The 24,077-nt window shown below is 39.7% G+C and overlaps 1 protein-coding gene across 1 annotated transcript; it reads right to left on the reverse strand.

The window, feature by feature from the left end:
• Positions 1-3,042: 3,042 nt before the first annotated feature.
• Positions 3,043-22,764, reverse strand: CFAP57 (cilia and flagella associated protein 57; the record flags this gene model as incomplete). Its single annotated transcript, XM_010087300.1, is given in 21 exon segments — positions 3,043-3,113; positions 3,116-3,244; positions 3,533-3,659; positions 7,481-7,624; positions 7,708-7,842; positions 8,801-8,917; positions 10,078-10,221; positions 10,628-10,786; positions 11,902-12,075; positions 12,937-13,127; positions 14,005-14,098; positions 15,088-15,243; positions 15,643-15,804; positions 16,949-17,122; positions 17,734-17,946; positions 18,434-18,547; positions 18,927-19,092; positions 19,787-19,926; positions 21,002-21,143; positions 22,105-22,296; positions 22,478-22,764. Coding segments are annotated over 21 exon segments (3,231 nt in total), but the record flags the coding sequence as incomplete, so codon positions are not given.
• Positions 22,765-24,077: the final 1,313 nt, after the last annotated feature.

Genomic DNA, 24,077 nt, shown 5'->3' on the forward strand with positions numbered 1-24,077 from the left:
GCTGCCCCTCCCTCCCTCCCCAGCAGGACCTGGCTCCCTGGAAGGTGCCTCATTTCCTCCCAGCTGCAGGTGAAGGGGGGCTGGAGGCATGGAGGCAGGGAGCAGCTCCCAGGCAGCAGGTGAGAGGAAGCCTGCAGCCAGGTTGGCAGCGCTAGGGAAGATCTGACACGTTCAGCAAGTATTTGGTATTAGGTGGTGTTAAATAAAATAGCTCCTGCACTACTGTATAGACTGTGCATTTTCAAACTGCGATGCCACCTCCACATTGCCAGGCAGCTGCAGTTCCCTCCTCCCTGGGAGACAGTGGCATTGGCAGAGCCCACTGTGCTGCAGAAGAACCAACTTCCTGGAAATCTAGCAGAAAGAAAAGGGTGACCATTTTGAGAGGAATGAGTGAAAGAGAAAAGGACTCCTTTGAGAGAGGGAGAGAAAAAAGGGAGTAGCAGGAACGTTGAAGGCAGCAGGGGACTGGGACTCCCAGCTGGAATCCATGCCCCCTCCTTTGTGGTTGGGCTTAACGACAACAGAAGGCTCCAGAGGGATCAGTGCTGTGAGTCTGAGCAGGTGGAAAATCTACTGGGAGATGTAGCGAGAACAGCTCTTGCCTGACAAATGGAAAGGGAGGCTCAATTATTAAGTCGCATGCTAGTTTTTTAGGGAAGCTTAGGATATGCTAATACACAGCAATTAGTGTGACACCTTCAGGAATTTGTCTGAGGAAAAGCTGACAGATCTTTTGAAACTTGTGAAATATCATCTGTCCAGTGGCTGTTGTCCTATACCTCAAACAACAAATGGGATGTGGTGAATTTATACAACACACCCTTGAACAACGAGCTTGCCCCTACCCAGAAAAACCTGTCCTTTAGTTGGGCCAGTTAACAAACACATCATCCAAGGGGAAACCTTATTCAGTTTTAAAGATAGTCATATATTCACTTTAAAAAGTGGGCTGGAGCTTTGTAAAAGCATGAGATGCTTACCAGCTCTTTTAGAGAGGTACCAAGAGGAGAAACAGACAAGGTGGACCAAGAAAGGATAAAAGTGGAAAGCGCCTTTGCACTCAGAGAATTGAGAAGACCATGACCATACAAAACCATAATCCAGTTACAGCTTAATTCTGAAAACCTCTCTACAGCACACGTGTGGGAGATTGACCTCGGTCTCATTTTCCCAGTATGGAAGGGGCTTGTACATCTACTTTGATTCCAGTAGGTCTCTGATAATCCTCAGCTATACTGAACTCTTAATGTTCTCCCTCACAAACAATGTTTTAGCTGCCTCTTAGCCCTTAAGATCAAGTTCAAAATCCTCTTGAACCTAGTTTGCCAGCTGTCTACCTAGGCCTCATCCAGCAGGCCTTGGGTTGCCTTTAAAAATCTTTCTAGTGAGGGTGACACACAGGCATACTTTTAAGCATATTAGTCACCAGTTAGAAATAATTCTTCACTTGCATATCCTTCTTCCTCTTAGTAGGACAAGGTTCTTCTTTTTCAGAAAGATTGATTCCATTTCTCTAAATCGCATGTATTAAAGCAGTGGCTTCTACCACTCAATTTATTCTGACAGAGTGAGGGGAAAATTATACCGCATGGGAGTCTAGCAAATTAAAATGGGTGTGTTCTGAAAATTTAAGAGGGAACTAGTTTTTAAAATATTTGCTAATTACATTAATTACATCCTCTTTCTGTACAGGAAGTATCAAGATGATTATGGGGGGTGGGAGAGGAAGAAAGGGTGTTAAGCTAGCCCATTAACAGACCAATTCCATAGTAACTTCTTCCTTTTGTTCCTGTGAAACCTATGCTTCATATGGGTTAAAGCTGCAAAATAAAAAAAATAAGACTAAAGCAACTTAATTCCATGTTCATGGACAAAGCACTCAAGTGAAGTCTCCCAGGTCATAGGAGCTTGTGGAAACATCTGTTTTGTCATGGCATCAGCCTGGAAATGAGTCTAGTATCCCTAATGGTAATATAGCTTACATGTTATCCAGCCTTGGCACCACCATCTTCTGTATAATATTATTAGTATGTAGAAAGCACTTGTCACTTCTCTACAATTCAGGATAGGAAATGGAAACAGTAACATACTGTCTGTTAGAATATCATCTAGTTCCATGCTCAATCAGTAGCTTAAACTTCTGATGTATGTGACGTATTTCTCAGTGAGACAGTGTGTCATGCACTGACAACAGAGGAGGAAAAATTTACTTTTTCCCCCTTCATTATTAAAGAAATTACTTCCTGCCTTTTTCTATACACAAATAGTTTGCAGAGTGACTTTTCAGGAGAATTTCACTGAAAGACTGAACTAAAGGGGTTGCAGATGTTGGAAAAAAGACAAGCAAAGATTAATTTATCAAAGTTATAGGAGAGATATGACTTTGGTTTGGACTTTATTCCAGATTTCAGAGTCTGAAACTGAGCTGCCTTTTTATCCTAATTGTAACAGATGAGACAATACATCTCTAGACAGGAGGTAGAGGCTTGAGCAAGGGCTCTAGCTCAGGTGTGCTTGGCCACTAGTCAAAGGTTGCCCTCAAAAGGTAATTGGTTTTTAGTCTGTGACTGGATACCTGCTTGAAAGAACACTGACATCTGTCTTAAGTGCAAGCAGTCTTTTGTATGCACATAGGCAATTCAATACTGGAACATAGAAGGCTGATGTTGATTTTTGCAGCACAATGACACTAAATTGGAAGTTGAGTAGAAAAGGCTTACAGAGTTTGACCAGCTCTTCTGAACTAGAACACATTATTTTTCAAGAGAAAGGTGCGTACCTGCCCTATCATGAAGACACAAAGATCAGTCTTGCACTAACACAAATTTATTTTTTTTCCTCTTGGCTCCTAGCCATCTTGGAAAGGGCAGATTCCAGGAAAGTAGAAGGGAGTAAAGGTTGCTTCCTTGTGTTCAGAGCAGTGAGTGCTGCACAAATACTTCTAATGGAAGAGTATAGGATCATAGAAGTCTAATCAATGCTGTTGCATTTCTGATCTTTCCAGGAGAATATAATAATGTAAGGTACCCTTGAACCAAGTCACTGTTGCTGTGCCTTGTCACTTCTTTCCAGATTCAGCTTAGAAAGATTTATGTCTAAGAGAGGCTGAATTGCCCCTTCTCTTGGATTTTGTCTCGCAGGTATTGTATTTCTAGCTGCTGCATTGCTATTATTTTCTCACTTTCCTTCTCTGCATTCAACCTCAGGACAGCTGGGCTGGACAGCACTTCACTGGAGGGAGCTAGAAGACAAAATCAGAGAGGATAAAGTAGAGTAATAAAGGTCCAGCTCGCAGAGTTCTTTGGCACGAACAAGGAAAGGCATCTTTCAAGGCTGAAGGAGTAGAGCGAAATAGTAAGATACTGCAGTATTTAGCAGCTTCTACAACTAACATTACAATATAACAGGTACCACCAGGCAGACAAGCTGGACTGATATGGAGACAGGAACAGAGTTGTTCACCAAGGACAAAAAGGGCTTCTGGAGTAAGTATTGACAATATGGAAAACATACAAGAAGCGCTATTCACCTGTGTCTTGAATTGCTTGCTTTTTCTTGGTTAATCTTAGTGTAGACTGGAGGTCATGTACCTGGGTGTGGGCCACCTTCAGTTCTTGCCGCAAGTCATTAATTTCCTTAATCAGACTCATATTTTCCTGCAAAACCAACATGCTCTATGAGGAAAAGCACAGGCACTATTTGGCTCAGCCATATGTATCTTCATATTCTCGTCAAGGACACTGGACAGTATAGAATCAGTATCACAAGCAGAAGATACAGGGCAATTACAGTGTATTACTGTGAAATGTGTACAGTACACATTTCAGATAAGGCCACAGTAGATTTGACACTAAACTTGACAGTATTCAAACCACACTAGCTGAATAAGCCAATATTTGTTTTGCTTTTCTGACTGCAGCTGTACTCTGAGGTATCATCTTCCTTGCGAATTCCACAGGGAAGCTCAGGTCCCTTCCTGGCTTGATCCAATTAATTCAGAATTAATGTGAAGAACTCCCATTTCTCCCTCCAGTGTGTATTACTTAGCTTTTCATTTGCCATTGTGTATATGTTCACTTAAATTATCTGTATCTCCTTGCAGTTTGTCAAAGCCCTCTTCATTAGTTCTGACAGACATAACTTTCCAATACCCCTTCCAAATCATTAAGAAATATATAAAGCATATGGAGACTTGAGATACCTACTGCTAACATGCTGTTATGAGAAGAAGTTGGTCATGTATTAATTTTGTTCTTTTCTTATTTTCAACCCCTAAAAGTTCAATCCTCTTATTTTTTTTTAATAGCCTACCACAGAACATCTTGCTGAAGGAGTTGTGACAGTGCAAATGAATGTACTTTGCCCGTTGTTGCAACAGATTCAAAGACTTCATCAAAACCAGTATGAGCTAATACTAGTAAAGGATGATAAAACTGTTGCTCATTATTCAGAAACACGAGCACCATTAACTAAATATTTCTTTTCTGAATTCAAAAGAATTGGTATTGTGTATTTGCCCCTTACAAAGACAACAAAATACCTTATCACATCAACAGCTGGTGCAAATGTTAAACAGCTGCCATCATACTTGAACCAAGAATAGCAACAATTTCAGGTACTTGCGGTGGTTTTTTAGAAGTTTTGGAACACAGCACCATTGCAACCCCTGAAACTTCATCATAAATGGCAATGTTTTGAAAAGGTAAATGGCCAAAAGGCATGCTTTGGGTACCTCGCATAGTGTAAGTCTCAAGCAATAGGGAACCCACTAGAACAACAGGAGATAAGAACAAGGATTAATGACATTTCCTATGAAAAAAGGTATCTTCAAATTTTTATTTTTTTTTAAATGATACTTTTGGTTGATAGAGATAATTACATTGCCATAAGAGACTTATGTAAGGCATATGATTCAGTTCCTTACAGTCTACTTATAAAGTATTGGCATCACACAACTGGAAGCTGGTTAGTAACAAAGTACAACACTTACTGCTGTTATCTATATATAGATGCACTCAAGGAGTTCAAGCTGGCAGCAATAACTCAAGGTGCATGTACGTGGCAAGATTTTCAATACTTCACACTTAAGACAAGTACACCAGCTGTGCCTTAGTTTCCCCTCAGCTGAAAGTCACTGACTGGAGGAAGATTGTGGGATGTGTTAAGGTCTGAACTTGTTGGGCAAGAACAGTTGTTCTTGCAGTGGTTGTGTTGGATTCTAAATGCAGCATGAGTTGGTGAGCTCAGTTTGTTGACTCTGACTTGTTTAATTCAAGTCTTTAAACACAGATCAAATTTGACTACTATGCATTTATCCCAGAGTTTGATTGTGAAAGGAACACATGAAGAGGATAACTTCCAAGAATCAGTCAAGGAAACTTTCTTTTGACCAGCTTTCAGGGTTAGGTCACAGCATTTCTGTTTAGGTGTACTTTAGTCATGACTAAACATCTTCGTAAGTTCACACCAAGTGTTGAATGCTGCTATCAAATGAAGATCTTGCTTTTGGTCTGTTAGACAGTAAAACACATAGTATCTTGTATGAGGCAATCTGGGCTACGTAGACATGTCTTTGGTTTGCTGGGTGGTAAAAGGCTTCTGGTTGACACTGATAATATTTTTCTGAAGATACATACTATCCAGAGAGATTAGCTTTTAATTCAATCCTTGCATTCTGAAGAAAGCTGGCACTGCAATGCAATGATCACGCAATGGATTAAAATACATGCTCACGCTAAAACTCATTGTCACGGGATGTTGTGGCAAAGTACCAATTGTTTCAGAAAAGGAATTAATCAAATGCATGGAGGATGAGGCCATCAGGTACAACTGCATATGATGTCTGGATGCTAACTACAGTCTAGGAAGTCCTTACAGTGTTGACTGTCAGAGACAGGTAGGACATAGAAAAGATCATCCTATACATGCTTCAGTTCAAGCAGTGTTACTTCAAGATTATTCAGTGCGTCTGTTCTTACGTATCCAAGTGACCAAAGAAGCCATTACACATACAGAAGGCTGGAGGGAAAACTAATAGTCTAACAACAAGCAACTTGCCAATTGGTAAAAATATTAAAATTATCTTGACAGTTCTAATCATCTGTTGCAGCAGTCACTAGTGGAATGCACCTAAGAACTGTCACTCAAAGAGAAATGCACAGCTCTGAAAATGTAAGCACAACTGAGGAATAATAGAAATACAGAGCTAGAAGGCCGCCAAGACATCATTTACTTTTTCAAAGCAAGCCCTGACAGAAGTTTGTCTAAACTAGTCTTAAAAGCCCCCTGTGAAGGACTGGAAGACCATGATAATTCCTCCTGGCTGTAAAGTCTCATTAATCTACTAGACTTCAGAGAACTGATTTTTCTTTGAAGAAACCAGGCTGGTTAGAATCTTTGATATCTTCTTCTTCCAGATGTTTTATTAATTCGGTTTTAATCATCATTTCATGTTAGGCTTACCAAGACATCAAGTGTTATCATTATGAGCACCATCTGTCACCCCATTCCAGCAAGGAAATTCTTCAGGTTATTTTATGAAGCCATCTCCTTTTGTGCCAAAAGGAAACATCTAACACACAGGAGTAAAAAAAAATTAAAACAGCGCCAGGGAAGAAGATCTCTGCTGGGTCTGAAAAAGCACTACGAATAAATAGCAGCAAAGAACAGATGACTTAGGACAGGAGTGAGGTCTAGTGATCCTGAGGAAGCCTAATAAAGTAACAATCAAGAAAGGGCTAGTGAGGGGAAAAGGAAATGCTGACTGAGCAGAAGGAGACCATGGTAAGAAGAAACTGTAAAAGAGCTGTCCTCCCAGGATGTTTGGTGTGGGGCTTTAGATCCTCTCACTCCAGATGAAAACAGCAGTCACAAATTGACCTTGCCTTGTAAGGAAAAAGGATTCTGAGCAAGAGATCTTAGTACAAATAGGCATATTCATCATCTGTTTCTGAACTTCCTTGAAAAAACTGGATGTGAAAAGCAGATTCTTCTGAATTCAGACCAGTAGGCATGGGACTATGTGGCCAAAGAAAGTTGTTTGGGTTTTTTTTTTCTATTTCTTTTCTTCCTCCAAAATTACCTCCTAAACATCACCATATAGCAAGTACAGCTTGGCAGACAGGTGCAAATTGACTACAACGGCAACTATAAATACCGTCTGAAATAAAAAATAAGTACATTAATTGCTTAAAAAATATCTAGGCAGCAGAGATTCCCTATCTCATTTTACATTAGGGAGTGGGAGATCAACACAAGTAGCCACAAAACGGCAACAATTTCTGACTCTAGACATCTTGTACTTTTTGTCCAGAAAATTATAGAACTTCAGTAGCTCAATGAATACTATCCTTGAATGGAAGCAGTTGAAAAACTTAGGAATTTCTGGCAAGGAGGCAAACCAAAACTGTTTCAAAGTCTCTTTTGTGCAGCTGCTTCCTTTTTCCCCTCTCCATACCACAACGAAAAGGCTTATTACCTGCATGATGCGCATGTAAGCAGCTTGGTGGATTTCCTGATCCTTCACCACCTTCTTTTTTAAAGCTGCCAAATTCCTCTCAAGATACTCTCGCTGTCTCATGTACTCCTGCTGCAAATCCATGTCTGCTGGTTCAGTCTCCACCTGAGGGGGCACAGCATGTTGCCTCAGTGATTACACTATTAGAGAAATTAATCCGCAAGGAGAAGGCAAAGGCCCTGACTCACCGTGTCTGATGGCTGCACATACTTGGTGTAGAGCTCACGGATCCCATCCTTCATTTTTTTTGAATCTTGAATGAAGCCCACACAATTATGAAGATCTGTTTTAAATCGTTTGATGAAGACTTCCATATTTTTCTTCTGCGAGAATGATATAGGTACATTCTTATTTGGCTCACCAGAGCACTCTATCATGTTCAATTTTCTAGAAAGCTTAGTAGAACTGGTGAAAGCTCTCATATATTTTACTTCTACTTAATTTTTTAAAAAATATGTCATTAAAAAAACTGCTGGAGATGTGAGCACTGTGCATGTCAAATAGCAGTGATAAGTTTTAGCACTAATATTAATCCAAGATACCTGCATTAGGTAATGTAAATGCCAGCATCCAGAGGTCTCATGTGAAAACCAGCAGCCTATTATCATGAATGCTATCCCCCACTGCCCTTTCCCAAACAACCTATATTCTTATTTAGAAACAACATGCAAACAGTTAATGAGCAAAAGCAAGAAACAAAACACATCAGAAACATGCGCAGCTTGATGATTTTCACATCAAGACTGCCTTCTCATTCTCATTTGGTTTCTACCAAGCCTCTCTACCTGCTTTCTCAGTCCTGCACTGCCTGCTAAGCTCTTTCAGCTTCACTTGCAGTCCCTTTTCCTCCCTCATGTCTGATGTGCTTGTTGGCAAACACAAGGGGTCCTTGCCTCCTCTGCTAATAAGCTCACTCTATTTCACCCTACCACCTATAATTGTAGGTGGCAGCCTACATGCTGCTCATTTTTGGGTGAAGTGTCTCCAGAGTTCAAGCTTTAGCAGTCAGTTAAGCATTTGACTCACTGCTCTGTTAAACCCTGGAGAATATGTGTTGATTGAACAAACTGACCCATAAATAACTGGATTTTTTTTTAATATCAACTCTCTAACCTGGTTGAAGGCTTGGAAGTTTTCTGGTTTTGTCCCCACTGAGCAGAGACTCTCCTGGTCTTTGGACAGTCTCCTTGAAGTACCTGTTTGCTCAGATTAATGCTTCTGCAGTGTTCTGTCCCCGCAAACTTCATTATGTAGGACCTGCACAGTGGTTATACCCCATACCTTTTCCCTCTCTGTGTGCATCTCGCAATAAGTTGCCTTTAGTTTCTGTTGCAGCTGTGTGATGTTCAGTTTCAACTGCGTTCTCTCCTTGTGGAATCGTTCCAGCTCCCTCTCCATCTGAGAGGAAGCAGGAGGAGGAAATCAGGACTAAAAGGAGACATGTAAAAGCAACACAACAGGAAAACCAGAGACTGGAAACACAGACTTGACGGAGTAGAGCCCCCTTCAGGTTTAACTACAACATGAAAAAAGTAAATTTTGGAGCAACACTGCCCTCTGTCAGAATATACAGAAAACACAAAAATGGATATTCAGCTCCCTTTTGAGTTACAGGTATCTAAGTGATGTGATGCCCCTTAATTTCCTTGAGCTGAACTGAAGCTTTACTGTTCCATCTGAATAAGAATGGGTGAGATGGAAATTAACAGTCAATACTGGAAAGGGTAAATGCAACAATAAGAGGAACCCAATACTGAAAAGAAACAAACGCATTGAAAAGCTGCGGCTACATATGGGGAACACGGGGAAAAAAAGCAATAAGGGTGCTACAGCATTTACTGGCATAAGATGGTGACCAGAAGATAGAACAGTGCTTTCATCATGCTACTCTGACGTACATACAAATTGTTCATAAGTTCTCATTTTAAAAGGCTTTTGTTCTGAATAAACAGACAAACACTAATAGGTCCCTGATTAGCTACATCACCATAGTCCTAATGTGGCTGAGCTGAAGGTACTTCTGTGGAGAGATCACAGTAAGTTTCTATTACAAATAAATTGCCTCAATGAATTTGTTGCAAACTAAGTATGAATACATGGAAATTTTCCACAGATCATCTGATGAACGGTAATTTGTCCATGTGCCTAACCCCTGAACAGAGTTATGTTTGCATAAATCTGCAACTTTTCTGACAGAAGTTCTCTCTCTCTTCCTCCAGATCAATAAAGGCAGTATCTTGTAAACGTTACAGGGTATGTGGAGGGCAATCACATAAGATCCATTTTTAAGCAAAACTTATTACTCAGAGTCTAGAATTAAATATTGAAACATGAGCTTAAATAACTGTGTTGATCACTGGTAGCATATGATAGAAAATTAAATAGCAGCTATTGTGTGCAAGTGTTTTTATTAGCTGTAAAGATATTGAATCAGTGCTGTATACCCTTGAAAGAAGTCAATGAACAAACAGGGTGGAGTCTTCCACGGGACTCACCGGGTCATCCTTGTATTCAGACAAAGGGCTTAGTAGCAGAGGCCAAGTAAGAGTGTTACTTACCTCACGGATCTGCTCCTTCATTGTTTTAGTATAATTTTCAGATGACTCTATTTGCTTCTTAAACTCCTCTATTCTGTAATCCAGTACAAACTTGAACCTTTCCAGTTCCTGATTTTTCTTTTTTAAGATATATATATGCTTCTCCTGGAAGAAATAGTTCGAGATCTGAATCAGACACAGAACTGTCAAACAGACCCCTGGGACAAGACACAAATATGGCAGAGGCAAAAAGAGCAGTCACAGATCTAGTGGAAGACTAAAGTTCAGCTGCACATCTACAAAGGGGAAGGGAGGGGGCAAATAACACAGAGAGCCACCTACAGATCCCAGAACAGGGGACAAGAAACTCAACATCCTGAACTTGAATTCCCCAAGAAAAGCTTAGAATAGGAACTAAAAACTAAAATCCCCAACTAAAGATCGAAAATTCTATAAGTTAAAACCAAGTTTGCAGTCTTGATATTTTCACAAGACAATGCTATTAAAATAAATACCTGTATTAAATTAAGGGAGGGTGACTTTGATCTCAGCCAATTGTCCAGTTTCTCACCTTGTCTTGGATAGTATCGGTTCTCTCTTGAATCTCTGTCTTCAGTGCCAAGATGTCCTTCTCCAGTGACACAATGATGCCTTGCTGCTCCCGCTGTTCCTGTCTCTTTTCCTCAATCAACCCATCTCGGTTCTTGAGGTCCTTCTGTAGGCTGTTCAACTAGAGAGGGAAACAAGTAAGAACTGTCTCCAAAAGCTGCGCATAACTTAGCCATCCTACTCTGTATGATACCTTGTAGATAGTGTGGGATAAAGGATATCAAACTAAGATATGATGAAGGATCATCTCATCACTTAAAAATACCTGTATTCAAAAGGGGGTTGAATATCAATTTTTGCATTTTCTGTATCTTCTGACAGAATACTCACTGCACTACAAGGAATCAAGGAATTTACATCCAGAAGCAAGAAGGGTATGGATATTATACCCAAGCATCAGCTTCAAATAACATTTAAGCCATGGAAAATTATTTTAAGGTGATCACTTGCCATACATCTCTAAAGACATCAAAAGCAGACTAGAAGGGTGCCTTGGTACCCTCAAAATCCCTGCCTCAGCACTAAGATCTGCAAAGCCAAGAAGGTCAGAACCAAAGAACGACACTGGTCAAACTGTGAGGACCCATAAAAAAATTCCTGGTGTCTAAAAGACAGTGGAACTGAAGACAGTACCATGATAATAAAGGGTATGAAGGAAGAGAACCTCTCTGTCTCGAGAGAGATACTGAAGAAACTGAGAAGAAAAAATGTCCCTCTAACATCCTTAGGCAAATGTAATACCCAGCTAGTAAAAGAGCTAAAAGGTTTTATACCTCCTTAAAAATCCTGGTAAAACGAATAAAAAATGATGGATGCATACAAAACACAAAGTGTTTATTGCATCAAATGAAGCAGTAGAAGCATTTTCCTAACAAAGCAACACATTAGATATTGGAAAAATGAAAAGGTTCATTTATTCCCCATCATAGGATGAACAATATTATAATTTATAATCTACAATTATGTAAGAGAAAAGAAAGTGTACTAATAACACCACACCTCCTCTATCATCTATCTCTAATCATATCAGCAATACAGTCAGCACACAGCTTCTTCTTCTGCCCAAATATTCTAAAACTTTCAAACTGATATAAGAAGGGGCTACTGTTCCCATATGAAATGCCACATATTTACAGACTAAATTAACATACTAAATTGACATGCCATTAATCACATTCAATCCTCAGCTATAGGTCTCCACGTGCAGGTCTGATCTTATCACAGAATAAGACATACCCTTTCATTCATGACTCCTATTTCTCCTTTCAGTTGCAGGTTTGATTCTTTTTCTTCCAAGAGCTGTCTCCTGTACTTGCTTTTGAGCTCCAGAATTTCTTGGTCTTCATCTTCTTCCATCTGTTTCTTAATTTCTTCGTGTTCTTGAAGCTGCTGCCTTATAGATTCCTGTGCCTGCAGTTAAGGAAAGCAAACATTAGAGAAGACAAAAGTAAGAGACCAATAAAGAAGAGAAGAATTCTTCTTAAAAAAAGGTCTTCTTAAGGCTTGGATGCTTCAAGTTAGGAACCTGGCCCAAATACTAATATCAGCAAACATGTTCTGGTCGCAGAAAATGCAAACATGAGTAAGAATTGAGACAACCTTTTAAAATTGCTGTTTCTGATGCATTAGGACCAATAACCACTCAGGTTTGCACCAGTCTCTGTATGCCTCTCTTCTCACATTCTTTCCTCACATTCTTTCCAAATTGGTATTGCAACATAGGGCTGCAAACAGTAATGTTGATAGAATTTATTGACTTTAGATATGTAAGTATCAGTTATCTGTCTGCCCTTTGTCAAGCCAAGTCTTTGACCTCCACGTGCAGGAGTTTTTGAAGTACTCAGGGTATTTCTCTTTGTTCCCCAAATTACGCAGGCAGGAACCTCAGGGACTCAGGAAAGGAATTCACAATTTTAGAAATGTTGTCACTAAAACAAGGTGACTGATTCTTTCTTTAAGTAAATGTATCATCTAACCCACATTAACAAGTGGGAATTGTTGGATCTAGGAAAAAGAGTGGCAAAGCTGACCTGACAACACCTAAGGATATTAATATTAGCAGGTTACTTACTCAAGGTATGAAGCCCAGAAAAGCTGGTAACTCAGCTGGGCTTTCCTCATTACTATTCTACCTGTCAACGTATTTCCCCAAGGTTGCAGGCAGATTAGGATTTGCATGGAGGGAGCCAACCTCTCCTGTCCTAGGGAACGTTTTATCACAGTTGGAGATAAATTTAGTCAATAATTCAAACTGTAAATCAAGTTTCTTACCTCTTCCAGCAGAACAGATTTCTCATTAAGTCTTTCCTCGTAATGTTCTGTTAGCTCCTTCACAGCCCTGCTTTTGCTTTCCTCCAAGTTGTGCAACTGTTTCTCGTATTCCTCTTGCATCCTCTGGGATTTCTCTTGCAGCTCCTGGTATTTCTCATTTTCCATTAAGAGTTTCTGATTACTGTCAGATTCTGGTAACAGGAAACATATGAAACTGACAAAACTAATAGAAAAGAGAGGTATATTCTATCCTTCTACAGTCATCAGTGTGTTATTCCCTACTGTCTTTTTGGCAGCTGGTTGCAATAAATTACACCAGAAGCACTTCATCACTTTCTTCATCAGAGGTTTTAGACTCTGTGGCCATACAAAATTTTACATCAGAAAACAATCTCTTGAGTTTCCTGCTCTTCCCTTGACTTACCACTTCACTAATAATGCCTGTATCACAGCTGTCGTTCACCTGTCTCAGGTGTGTCTCTGAATATTCTGCTATATCACTGCTCACTGCATCGGGACAGAATGTTGCTCTCTTCCAGCTTGAAGAAATCTAAAAACTACACCAAAAACTCCTACTCTGTCATTACAACAAATTAGTAACAGCTAATTTAGGCATTCCCTTGAGATGACAACCATGACAGAGCTGTATAAGTGCAACTTCTAGAGAGTAGAGTAAGCAGTGGACTCGTTTATGGATGGACTTGCTTTTTGGTACTAATTCACAGTATTTCTGCTTTATCTTGATTATGAATCTGGGCTCTAGTTATTTCCATGTTGTGTGCATTGTACAATAGCCTCCTTGCTGAACTGTATGACTTCCCTGCTCTTGCACAGTGAGCTATAAGATAAATGAAAAAGTTACTCATCTCAAAACAGTACAGTGCCCATTTGCATGCTCTCCTCATGGTCATGTGTCGTGCAGTTTAGACAAATGTTTGGTCTGCAATACCCATATGACATACATTAATTTTTTCTTGTACTCTAGTAATCCCTCCTTGTCACATTACTTGCTATGAATCTAATGCAATTCCTACAGATTCTAGTTACAAACACTTGTTATAGTCTAACCTAGCTGTTGCACCTCCCTGGCCTGTTTATTCATCAGCTCAGACAGTTGAAACTGGTGTTGTAGCTCCTGTTTTTCTTTCTCTGCCTGTAAAATCTGGGGAAAAAATAAGAAAAAATATATTTTAATTTGAAACTAGGCAAAGTAGTGTCCAAATTATTTGTGCTCTTGCCCATGGTGTGGAACACATACATAACAGAATTTATGTTTGAAATCTCTCACCAAAATTCAAACGCCATGTGTCACCAAGCCAAGTTTTCCCTGAGATTAGTTTGTTACAACAAGTTACAAAACTACAGAAAGCTAAGTAGCAAATGGAGTTCATACAATACAGGGTACTATATAATCCTAATCTAACAAGAAAAGTTCGTGAGGTACAAAAGCCTCCGCTTGTGTGTGCCTGCTTGAAGAGAATTTGCAGTTCCACAAATTGTTGTCCAGATATTAGAGTTCAAGCTGCTTCTTGTCTCACTTGAGGCAACCTCGGGGTCCTAAAAAACTGACATTTGTGTAGAATGACATAAGCCTAAGCAAAAGTGAGGTTTGAATGCCATTTGCATTGAATGTCCAACTACCGGTACAGATGACTTAATCTAAAAAAGCACTGAGAACTGGAACAAGAAAATGGGTGAGAAATTTTCCAGAAAAGCTAGGAACTGTACTATAAGTACAATTTTCTCGCTTTCTTCTCATAATAACTGTATGGGTCTTGCAGAAGCAGAAATACTCCATTTGCCTGCTAGACACAACAACTAGAAAGGTCAGCCCCAAGCTTGTCCAAATCTGTCATTCACTTTAATCTTAGTACATATGGACACTCAGACAGGAAGTACAACTTGCCTGCCTAGAAAACTTTTATTCACCTCCAAAGGTGATGTGAATAAAAGTTTGTACTTCCCTTGTACTTACAAGAGACTTGACTCAAAAGTAGCTTCATGCTTTACAAGTATCAAGAACGTCTTTATTGGAAAGGAGTGCTTCATTTTTCAGATGCTTTATGGCATTCATACATATGTAATGCAAGCTTAAATTCAACTCTTCAGTGAAAGATTTTTTGGTATTTGGTTCTGCAATATGAATCATACCTGGTGTTTGGTTTTAAGGGAGTCTATTTCCCGAGTGAAATTCTCTTCTAATTCCTTTGTTTTTTCATTAAAGCACATATCCTTGAGACGCAGCTGGTAATCATTTTCTGTCTGTAGCTCTTTCACACGGATCTGCAGGTTTAGCATTGCCTGACCCTGTTAGGACATAAATGAGAAGATATTTTTAACAGAGAGATTATTTGCCATTAGCAACAGCTTGTTAAGGATGTTTTATTTACATGCACGTATTTATGAAAGACAGCCTTTGTAGAGATTTTTCAGACAGACAGACCAAAAGTTCCAGAAGTAAGGTTCCTTTGTTATCTTACAAGATGGTTTGTAGAAATGCACTCACTGTTCATACAATGCAGTTTGCATATTAACAAGCAGCTGCAGCTACTTGCTGCAACCTCTTTTTATATGACAAAAAGCATGCAAGCCCTCTTAAACAGCAGGCCATATAGGAACAGCCTAGTCACAAACATAATGCAGATGTAATTCATAAACTGTGCACTAGGAATCCTATGGTTCATGTTCACAAGTTGCTCCTCCTACCTTCTCTTCAATATCTGACCTCATGATCAGCACTTCTTCAGCATAGTCAACTTCCTTTTCCCATTTCAGTATCCCACCTCCTTTATGATACACTTTCCAGACAAATATAGAGCCATCCTCTGAGGCAGTTAGCAGAAATAGGTCATCACTTGTTATGGACATCTTAGAAAGAGCAGACAACAAAATAACAGTGGAGACAAGGAATAATGGAGACACAGTTTGATTTTATACCAAATTTTTCTCCCCACGCACATACTCCCTGTCATTTATACCACAGAAAGTCAACAGTGGAATTATTAACAGAACCCCACTACCAACATTTTGATTGTGTTCTCTGCTCCTGCTGCACCCTGGTCAGGGGAAGGGAAAGAAAAGAACACATGAAGAAACTGGATTTGCTTCTGCTCTCTAAGCTGTAGGAAGATTTTTAAAAACTTGGGACAGAAAAGACCTTCTAGACAGTTATAGCCCAGATAGGCCATTTATATGATAGTTCCAAAGGTCTCTAGCTTGTTTCGTTGAGAAGTTGTTTGAGCAACAGATGGCTAAACATTTTCTTTTGAATCTGCAAATAAGCCCACCAACAACGATCTAGTAATAACTGCTGTTACCTCCTCCAGACCTCCTGTGACTGCATGGCCTGGCAGAATACCTAGGAGCTGACACAGCTTACCAGCAAGGTGAAAGCAGAGTTCCAATAATGGAAGTTCATAGCGTAATGTTGGAGTCTTCTGCTCTTAAGTCAAGGTGTCGTATTCAACAGTGATACTTAAAATGCCAAAATTATTAACAATTTTAACAAGACAGAACATGTGGCTTCCTGAAGAAAGTGCGCTGAAATGTTCCATGGTTGCAGGTTCTACTCACCATCTCCCCACCTTTCAGATGCTGTTCATTAGCCTTTTAGAAATACACTCTGGCTAACAGGCCAACACTGCAATCTCTTCTGCTCTTTACCCTGGCAGCAAGTTGATTAATACATTCATCTCATTCCTCCTTCCATCCTTACAAGAGGTTTTCAAGCCTGCATACCTTTATCTTCCACTTTCCAGAAAGAGCTGTATCAAAGTTCTCCATCAGGGACATGCCATGTTCCCTATCACAGTGTGAGTCACTTTTTAGCCAACAACAGCTTAGCCAGTGACATCTATTTCTAGAGAAAGGACTTCTATGAATGCTGTAATATTCTTTCTCCACATGCAGGCTCAACATTAAACAGATTATGCTATGAAATGGGAAGGAGAATCAGCACTAAAGGAGACACGTGCAAGTGGTATCGCAGGGAAAGGAAAGTACTCTCTGTTACCTTTGTAACAGCACCTGCATGGGCCTGATACTCGTTGAAATCCTTTGTCAAAGGTAATGGGTATTTCATAGCTCGAATTGTCCCCAGAGATGTACCAACAAATACCATGTGCCCGGAATGAGAAGCAGCTACTGCAGTATAAACAACACCAAAAGCAGGCACTTCATGCTGGATCTAAAAAAAATAATAAAATAAAACAAACCAAAAAACAAACCACAAACCCCTCACATTACATTAAGTTCCCCAATATTATTTGACTACCTATTGCATGAGTAACTGTCATACCTCTGCCTGCAGCAAATAATGCAATTAAAAGAACCTACATGCCTATAGGAGCAAAGCCATGAACAATAATTAGTATTAAGCTTTATGGATACGCACTCTCAACATTTCAAGCCAAGTTCCACAATTTGATCACTTCTGAAAGATGTAATGGTTATCACCTACAATTTACTACTTCTCTGGACAAAAAAAATGCACATAGCCTACAGCGGTAGATGCAATATACTTGTATTTCAGCAAAACAGTTGATACAATATTGTCAAGTTAGTTTGTTAGATTAGAAGATTTCTAGGTAAATCCAAGTAAAGTTATAAAAATACAAAACTGCAACAAAATCGTAGGTTTCATGGCAGAGGACATAAGAATACAAGAAAAGTGTCAGTAAATATTGCAGTTATCAAAACCAGACTGATTCCTGCTTACCAAACGGATGATAAGGAAACCAAAGCACTAGTACCCTCCCCAGAGAACTTAGTGAAATCCCAGAGTGCTTATTAGCTCACCGAGGACTCTGAAATTTCTTTGAGAGTCTGGTCAGATCCAACAGCAAAGATGATTTTGGCATCAGAAGACAGGGCAATGCTGCTGTAGATGCACGACTTGAGCACGCATTCTGCCTCCCTTTTACCTGTCAACAAATTCCACTCATACACAGCACCATGTGTGTCACAGGAGACAAGTTTGGCATCGTCTGCACTCCATTTAACTGCATGTATCTGGCAAAAGCAAAACACACCAAGGAGCCCAATGTCTAAGTTATAGATGCATAGCATGGAGTAATTTTACTGGTAAATCCATGACAACTTTGGAATTGCACTTCTAAGTCTTACTTAAAAACCCCTAGATGTTTCTCAATAATTCCATTTTAGCATTAAAAAAAAAATCAGTAAGAACTACTTTATGAACACACTGCCAGGAAAGAGCTAATTTCAATAGTGAGTAGTACATTTCATTTTTATAAATTATTACTGGGATATTTTTCCTGGTTCAGCTACCTGCCAATCATTCACCTTCCATTTAAGGACAGACTCTTTAGATGTGTCTAGTGCATGCACACATTGACTTCTGACCAAAGAAAACTGACTTTTGTATTTCTATTTTTAATTTTTGGGCCAATTTCTGTACTTTTTTCCTTTTCAAAATGCATCTTACCAACTAGTTCATACTTTAATGAGTTACATTGTATAGGATTTGTTTACCAACCTTCCCACTATGTCCTTTCAGATTATTAATATTCTCAAAGGTGATGCTGGAATAAATTTGAATCACATTCCCATTAACTGCAGCAAAAAGATGACCTCCGTTACTGAATGAGCACTACAAAAAAACAGAACTGCCCATTAGTGGAGACAGAGCTGATAAAAAAATTCATGCATTGAATTCCAATGACATCGTCTAGTATCAGAATGTTACACAAAAAGAAAACTCCATGACATAGTTAGCCTTTTATTGCTTTCTTAATCAGTGCTTTCCCCTGTAAAACTCAGTTCTTCAGTATTTCTGAGCAAACTACCCCTGTTGCTGCTTCGCAGGTCCACGGTTATGCATCAGCTTCCAGGCTCATCTTCCAATAGTCAGAATCCTTTTCTCTATGCTTTCATATCCTAAATCCTACTATTGGAGAGGTTTCTATCTTCTGTCATGTTCTTCACTACTCCCTATAACTCCCCAACTGCATTTTTACATCACTTCTTACCTCTCTACACTTTCTCACGGCCAACTCCTTGAAAACATGCATGTCCTCATACAGTAGGCTTATAAATCGTAGTTTGTCAGAAAACCCAACCAAACAGAAAAGGCCAGTGGGATGAAGTGATACTGTGTATGCTTCCTCCCGATATTCCTTATACAGCTCCAAAGTCCTGAAAGAGAAAACCATTGTGCAGTATGGAACAGTACAAACTTCCTATGCACACTTGACAGGACATTATCTGTCCTGGCAAGGATACGTGCAGCTACAATCTGACTCTGCCTTGTCCTTGAGGAAAGGTGTTGTCATCCAGGTAAGTACTGATCACACAGGTGTTACAGGAAACAAAGGCACATCTGAACTTTCTGGTTCACAGAGAAGGTGGTGAAGGTGGAAGAGCAAATCCTTGTTTACTGTAATATAATGAAGAAGGTAAATAAACCACTGATTGCAAACCTACACAAACATCTCTTCTGAGATTTGTTTTTCTCCCTCTGTCCCTCCATAGAACCTTAAAAGCTGGAGTCACTTTGCTGAAGAACTATGGCTATAAAGCAGGAAATGGGACCACAGTATTTTAAGACAAAGCTGAATGAAACATTAATGAAGATCTCTTTTCCAAAACACATGAGAAGCCTGATACAGAAATGGCTTAATAGGCAAGGCTTTGGATTCTCTTGGCACGGGTTTTAAACACACTGCATATTCACACTCCCCAAATCATGTCAGTAAGACTACTTACATCCCACACCACACAACAGTTTTACCAGAACAACACTCTCATGCATACAAGATTGCTGCTGCTGCCTGCTAAACACAGTATACAAAGAAGCAAGAAGTAATAACAAACACAAACAACTCTTTACTTTGTTTTGTAATTCCAGATGCGGACAGATCTATCCAGGGAACAAGTAGCAAGAATGGGTTTCCAAATACAGATGTCCAGACCAGTGATCGAAGCAGAATGCAATGAGAAATTCAGATATGCAAAATAAGCTGCCTTCTCCTGAGAAACAATGAGAACGTAAAAAAATCACAAATACTTCACTGCAGGCCATATAGTCAGCTAAGAAATCTATCATAGCTCTTTGCATACAGTAATCAAATAGATTTGAGGAAACCACTTAATCCTTTCACTGCACCAGTCCAAACATAACAATGTCAAAGATGTAACAATGTTAGAATCAGTTTTAACTTTATAATTAACAATCAAGAAATGAGATGCAGGGAAGATGCAGGCTCCATACTCCTCATACACTAGTGAGAGCAGAACATAATTGTAAGTGTCCAAAGAAATGCAAGTGAGATAAACAAATAAAACTGGACCTTCAAGAATTCACTTAAGACCTCCTGCTCAGACAGATATTTAAAAATGAACAAGTGCTGAGTTATAAGCAACTTCACCAGGATGTTTAGTTATTACACGGTGGAAGTGAAGCACCAATAAAATTTTAGGCTGCATGCAGTAAAAAGACCTGTAACTACAAACACCCTTCTTGTAAAGATGTTTCCATACACCTGTACACAGGTTAGGTATTTAACTCCATGAAAGTCTATTTCATGCTAATACATTTATCTTTTGTCTTTGTATTATTTAATTCCTTCAGAATAGATAATATTTTTCATTATGTTTTGTTTTTCACAGAGGTTTCACTTCTAACTAGGACTTCAATAGCTATTATTTTAGAGTAACATGAGATTCCTATGGCAGTTTCAGCTTTATCTTTGCATGTTACAGTGAAACATAAACTATGACAGTTACATTAAAAATCTCTCAGTTAAAGCCTTACTTAAGTGGTTCAACAGTGATGCACACCCTTAAATGCTCTTAACAGTGTCTTCTACCATTCTGCTCAATAACATCAGGTATTCATATGGAGGGATGCTTGAGCAAGGGGCTACTGAATACAGCTCTCAAAGAAGCATGCAGGGCACTTCATATCATGGTTTTAAGGGTTCAGATGCTATTTGACGGATTTTATGAGAATGCAACATAGAAAGTCACACTGAATAACCTGTGCCATTACAATATACCCCTTACTGGACATGTTGACTGTGGAATGTGATAAAACTGCACTCACCTTCATAAGGTCGTCGGAGAGCATAGTAAACATGTAAAGCTGATTTTTATTTGTGTTAACGACCACAGTTTCCTCAGAAGGGCTGAAGCATATACATATAATGTCCTGTCTGCCTGACTGTTTTGGCTCACTGCTGAAAAAGAAGCTGCACAAGAAATGCATCCCATGGGATATTCCAGGTCTCCATGTTTTAATAGTACGCGTGCACACACACAAACTTTTGCTGTAATACTACTCTAGTAAGCATATATGTAATATCAGTAAGACAACTTGCCTATTTAACAGTACATAACTACTGTAAGGCAGGTAATAGAGGACATGATAACCTAACTGTATCTATAGCATTACAGCTGAAAAAAAAAAGTATCAGAGGACATTTCTGCAGTGATTTTAAGTACTGCATTAAACAAAAATTAAAATGTTAGCAGAAAAACATCAAGAAAAAAACCTAGCAAGTGTCAGAATGAAAACTGCCTGAAAATTATGATCTCGGAATAACAGTTCCTTGCAGTGTATCATTCAGGTTGATAACATTCTTATTACAGGGTCTTGTGCATAGAGAAGATCTGACCTTTTACGCCCAGAGTATGAAGGCTTGAACAGGTCACCAGAGTTAAATGTTCTTACCCAGAGACTGCAGTAAGTCAATGCATACAGCTTGCTATAGAAGTTAGAAATCTTACTAGATTACTTAAGAGTGCCGAAGTCTCATGACAGCTATAACAAATATCTGAGTAGAGAAAAGCTTTGTCTTGGAAAAAAACAAGCAGCCTAGTCCTTCAAAACTGATGTAGACTACTTCTTAGCTCCAACAGTCTCCATAAATACAAGTTTCTTACGGGTGTCCTGAAGTTTAGCAGCCTCAAAACACCCTTTACATGTGGGAACATGTAGATCTACCTTGCAAAAGGACATCTGTCACTGACTTTCAGTGTGACCTCTAGCAAATCCCTTCCTTTTGACATCACCGGGACAGTTAGCTAATGCTTATAAAGTAACTTAGAGATGTGCTAAAAATTATTATCAATAACTGAATCGGAAGCACACACACACCCTGCCGCACCCAGACAAGCCTCTGCTGCATAATTGCTTGGAAAACCTTTTTTCTGCCTACCCAGATTTCTTGACTCTCCTTGTAGACTTCCTTTTCCTTGGACTTCTCAAACAGAAGAACAACTCCTGGGCTAGATGAACATGCAAAGCCTTTGGAATAAGCTGCAATTGCAGATATTCGAGGCAAAGAGTCCTGTTGTGAACCATTATCTTCAGAGGCTAGTCCACAAAAGACATCAGAACTGCAAGCAGGAAATGCATAAAGACTTAAGAATAAAGAATGACAAAACAAAAAAATGTTTATCAGCAGCAACCAAACTATTATAACCCATTCAGTAACTGGACAAGAAGGAAATAAATGAACGTCCTGCCACTAATCTGTACACACAAGCATGATACTATTAGTATTTAACAAGGATTTACCTCTCATGTTCTTCTGCTCTTGCATATTCTTCTAGTTCCCTGGGTGGTTTTTTGTACTCTACACTTGTCTCCCAGCGCACCTGTCCAGTTTTAAACAAGATAAGTTTGCCTGTGTCAGTGCCACATATAACTTCCTCCTTGGACAGCCAGGCATGGCACAAGTAGTTCTGTGGATCTCCCTTTTGTAAATTTGTCTGCTTCAAAGTTCCTTCACTGTACTTAAAAAGTTTAAAAAAGCCATTTCCAGTGATACAAAGCTGTGCACTGTCTTGAGGACTAAAGCTCACCTATGGAACAAGAGAGAGAGAAATTATTTTACACGACTATGTTCACAGATATGCAAATACACCTGTTCTGGAGACTTTCAATACAGGAAAACAAACAAGGGAAGAAGGTTCATAGAAACATATAGGAATACAGAAGAGACTAAGAAACAACCATCATAAGTACATATTGCAGTTTTCCCCCTTTCAAAAGTGTATACATCAATTCCACAGGATGCTACAAATACATTAACTGTATTGAGCTAAGAGGCTATCTGAATCACAGTGCAATACTGAAGAGAAAGCTGTCTCTGCCCTTCAGGATTAATGACAAAAGTAAGGCCAAAATACACCTTTACTGCTGATTAGCAAGTTTTTGTGGTAGCAAGCTTCCTGAAAAGTGGGACCATTCATTCTTAAAAGGCCAGGAATAAATTCTGTATTTCAGGCAAACCTTGCCCATTATGTGTATGAATTCACATAATTAGGTGTTTCTTGGTGAAAGCAGTGGAATAGCCATCTCAATACGCATCATGAAGAATAGCAGGGGTAGTTAGATCTCATTTTTCATGCTTAATTAAATTTTAGACAGCAGTTATTTTTACAGTCATTCTCCTCTCTTAAGGAATTGAGGCTCTGAAGTCACTAGTTCACCCAACCTCTGCTTGTAGCTGTACCCCAGAAAAAATGGCAGCTAGGGTCCCGCCAACCCAACTGAAAGCCTCTTACCTCCCCGAAAGAGAGGCACCCAAAGCAGGATGCAGGAATTGTTTGAGAGCCATCAGCCTGCTCCTAGCCACTCTTCCTGGGCTACTCCTCTGCACATAGAGCAGGCTGCAGGAAGGAAAAGGTGCACAAATATGCTGAGAGCTTCCAAGATGTGTGTTACGCCTACTGAGCGCAGCCAACATATTTAATGTGTGTTTCTGGGACAAAAACAAAAGGGACACGCTGCACACTCACTGTCCAGTTGTGCTGGCCCCACACCATAGATCTCATGTGATATAAGAGAATCTCATAAGAGATACGGACATCAGAACATCCGTTATGGGTCAGAGCAAGAAATTATTTAGCCCAGTGACCTACTGCTGAGGAGGGGCAACAGCAGACACCAAGAAATGCCACAGAGACTATCCAAAATCTACAGCGTGGAGCCCTCTCCTCCCTCTCTTGCCCTGGACAGAAGCCATGTGGCCACAGGACAACGAGCTGGGCACACATCGTGCAGCCTGAACGGCTGTGCCGCCTGCCACCCAGCGCTTGTTGAACTCCTCCTTTGCTCCTTGCATCCACCTGTTCGAAACAGTGCAACGGGCTCCCAAAGGCCCAGCCAGCCC

This window comes from Pterocles gutturalis, unplaced genomic scaffold (genome assembly GCF_000699245.1).
Source record: "Pterocles gutturalis isolate BGI_N339 unplaced genomic scaffold, ASM69924v1 scaffold13101, whole genome shotgun sequence".
Classification (NCBI taxonomy): Eukaryota; Metazoa; Chordata; class Aves; order Pterocliformes; family Pteroclidae; genus Pterocles; species Pterocles gutturalis.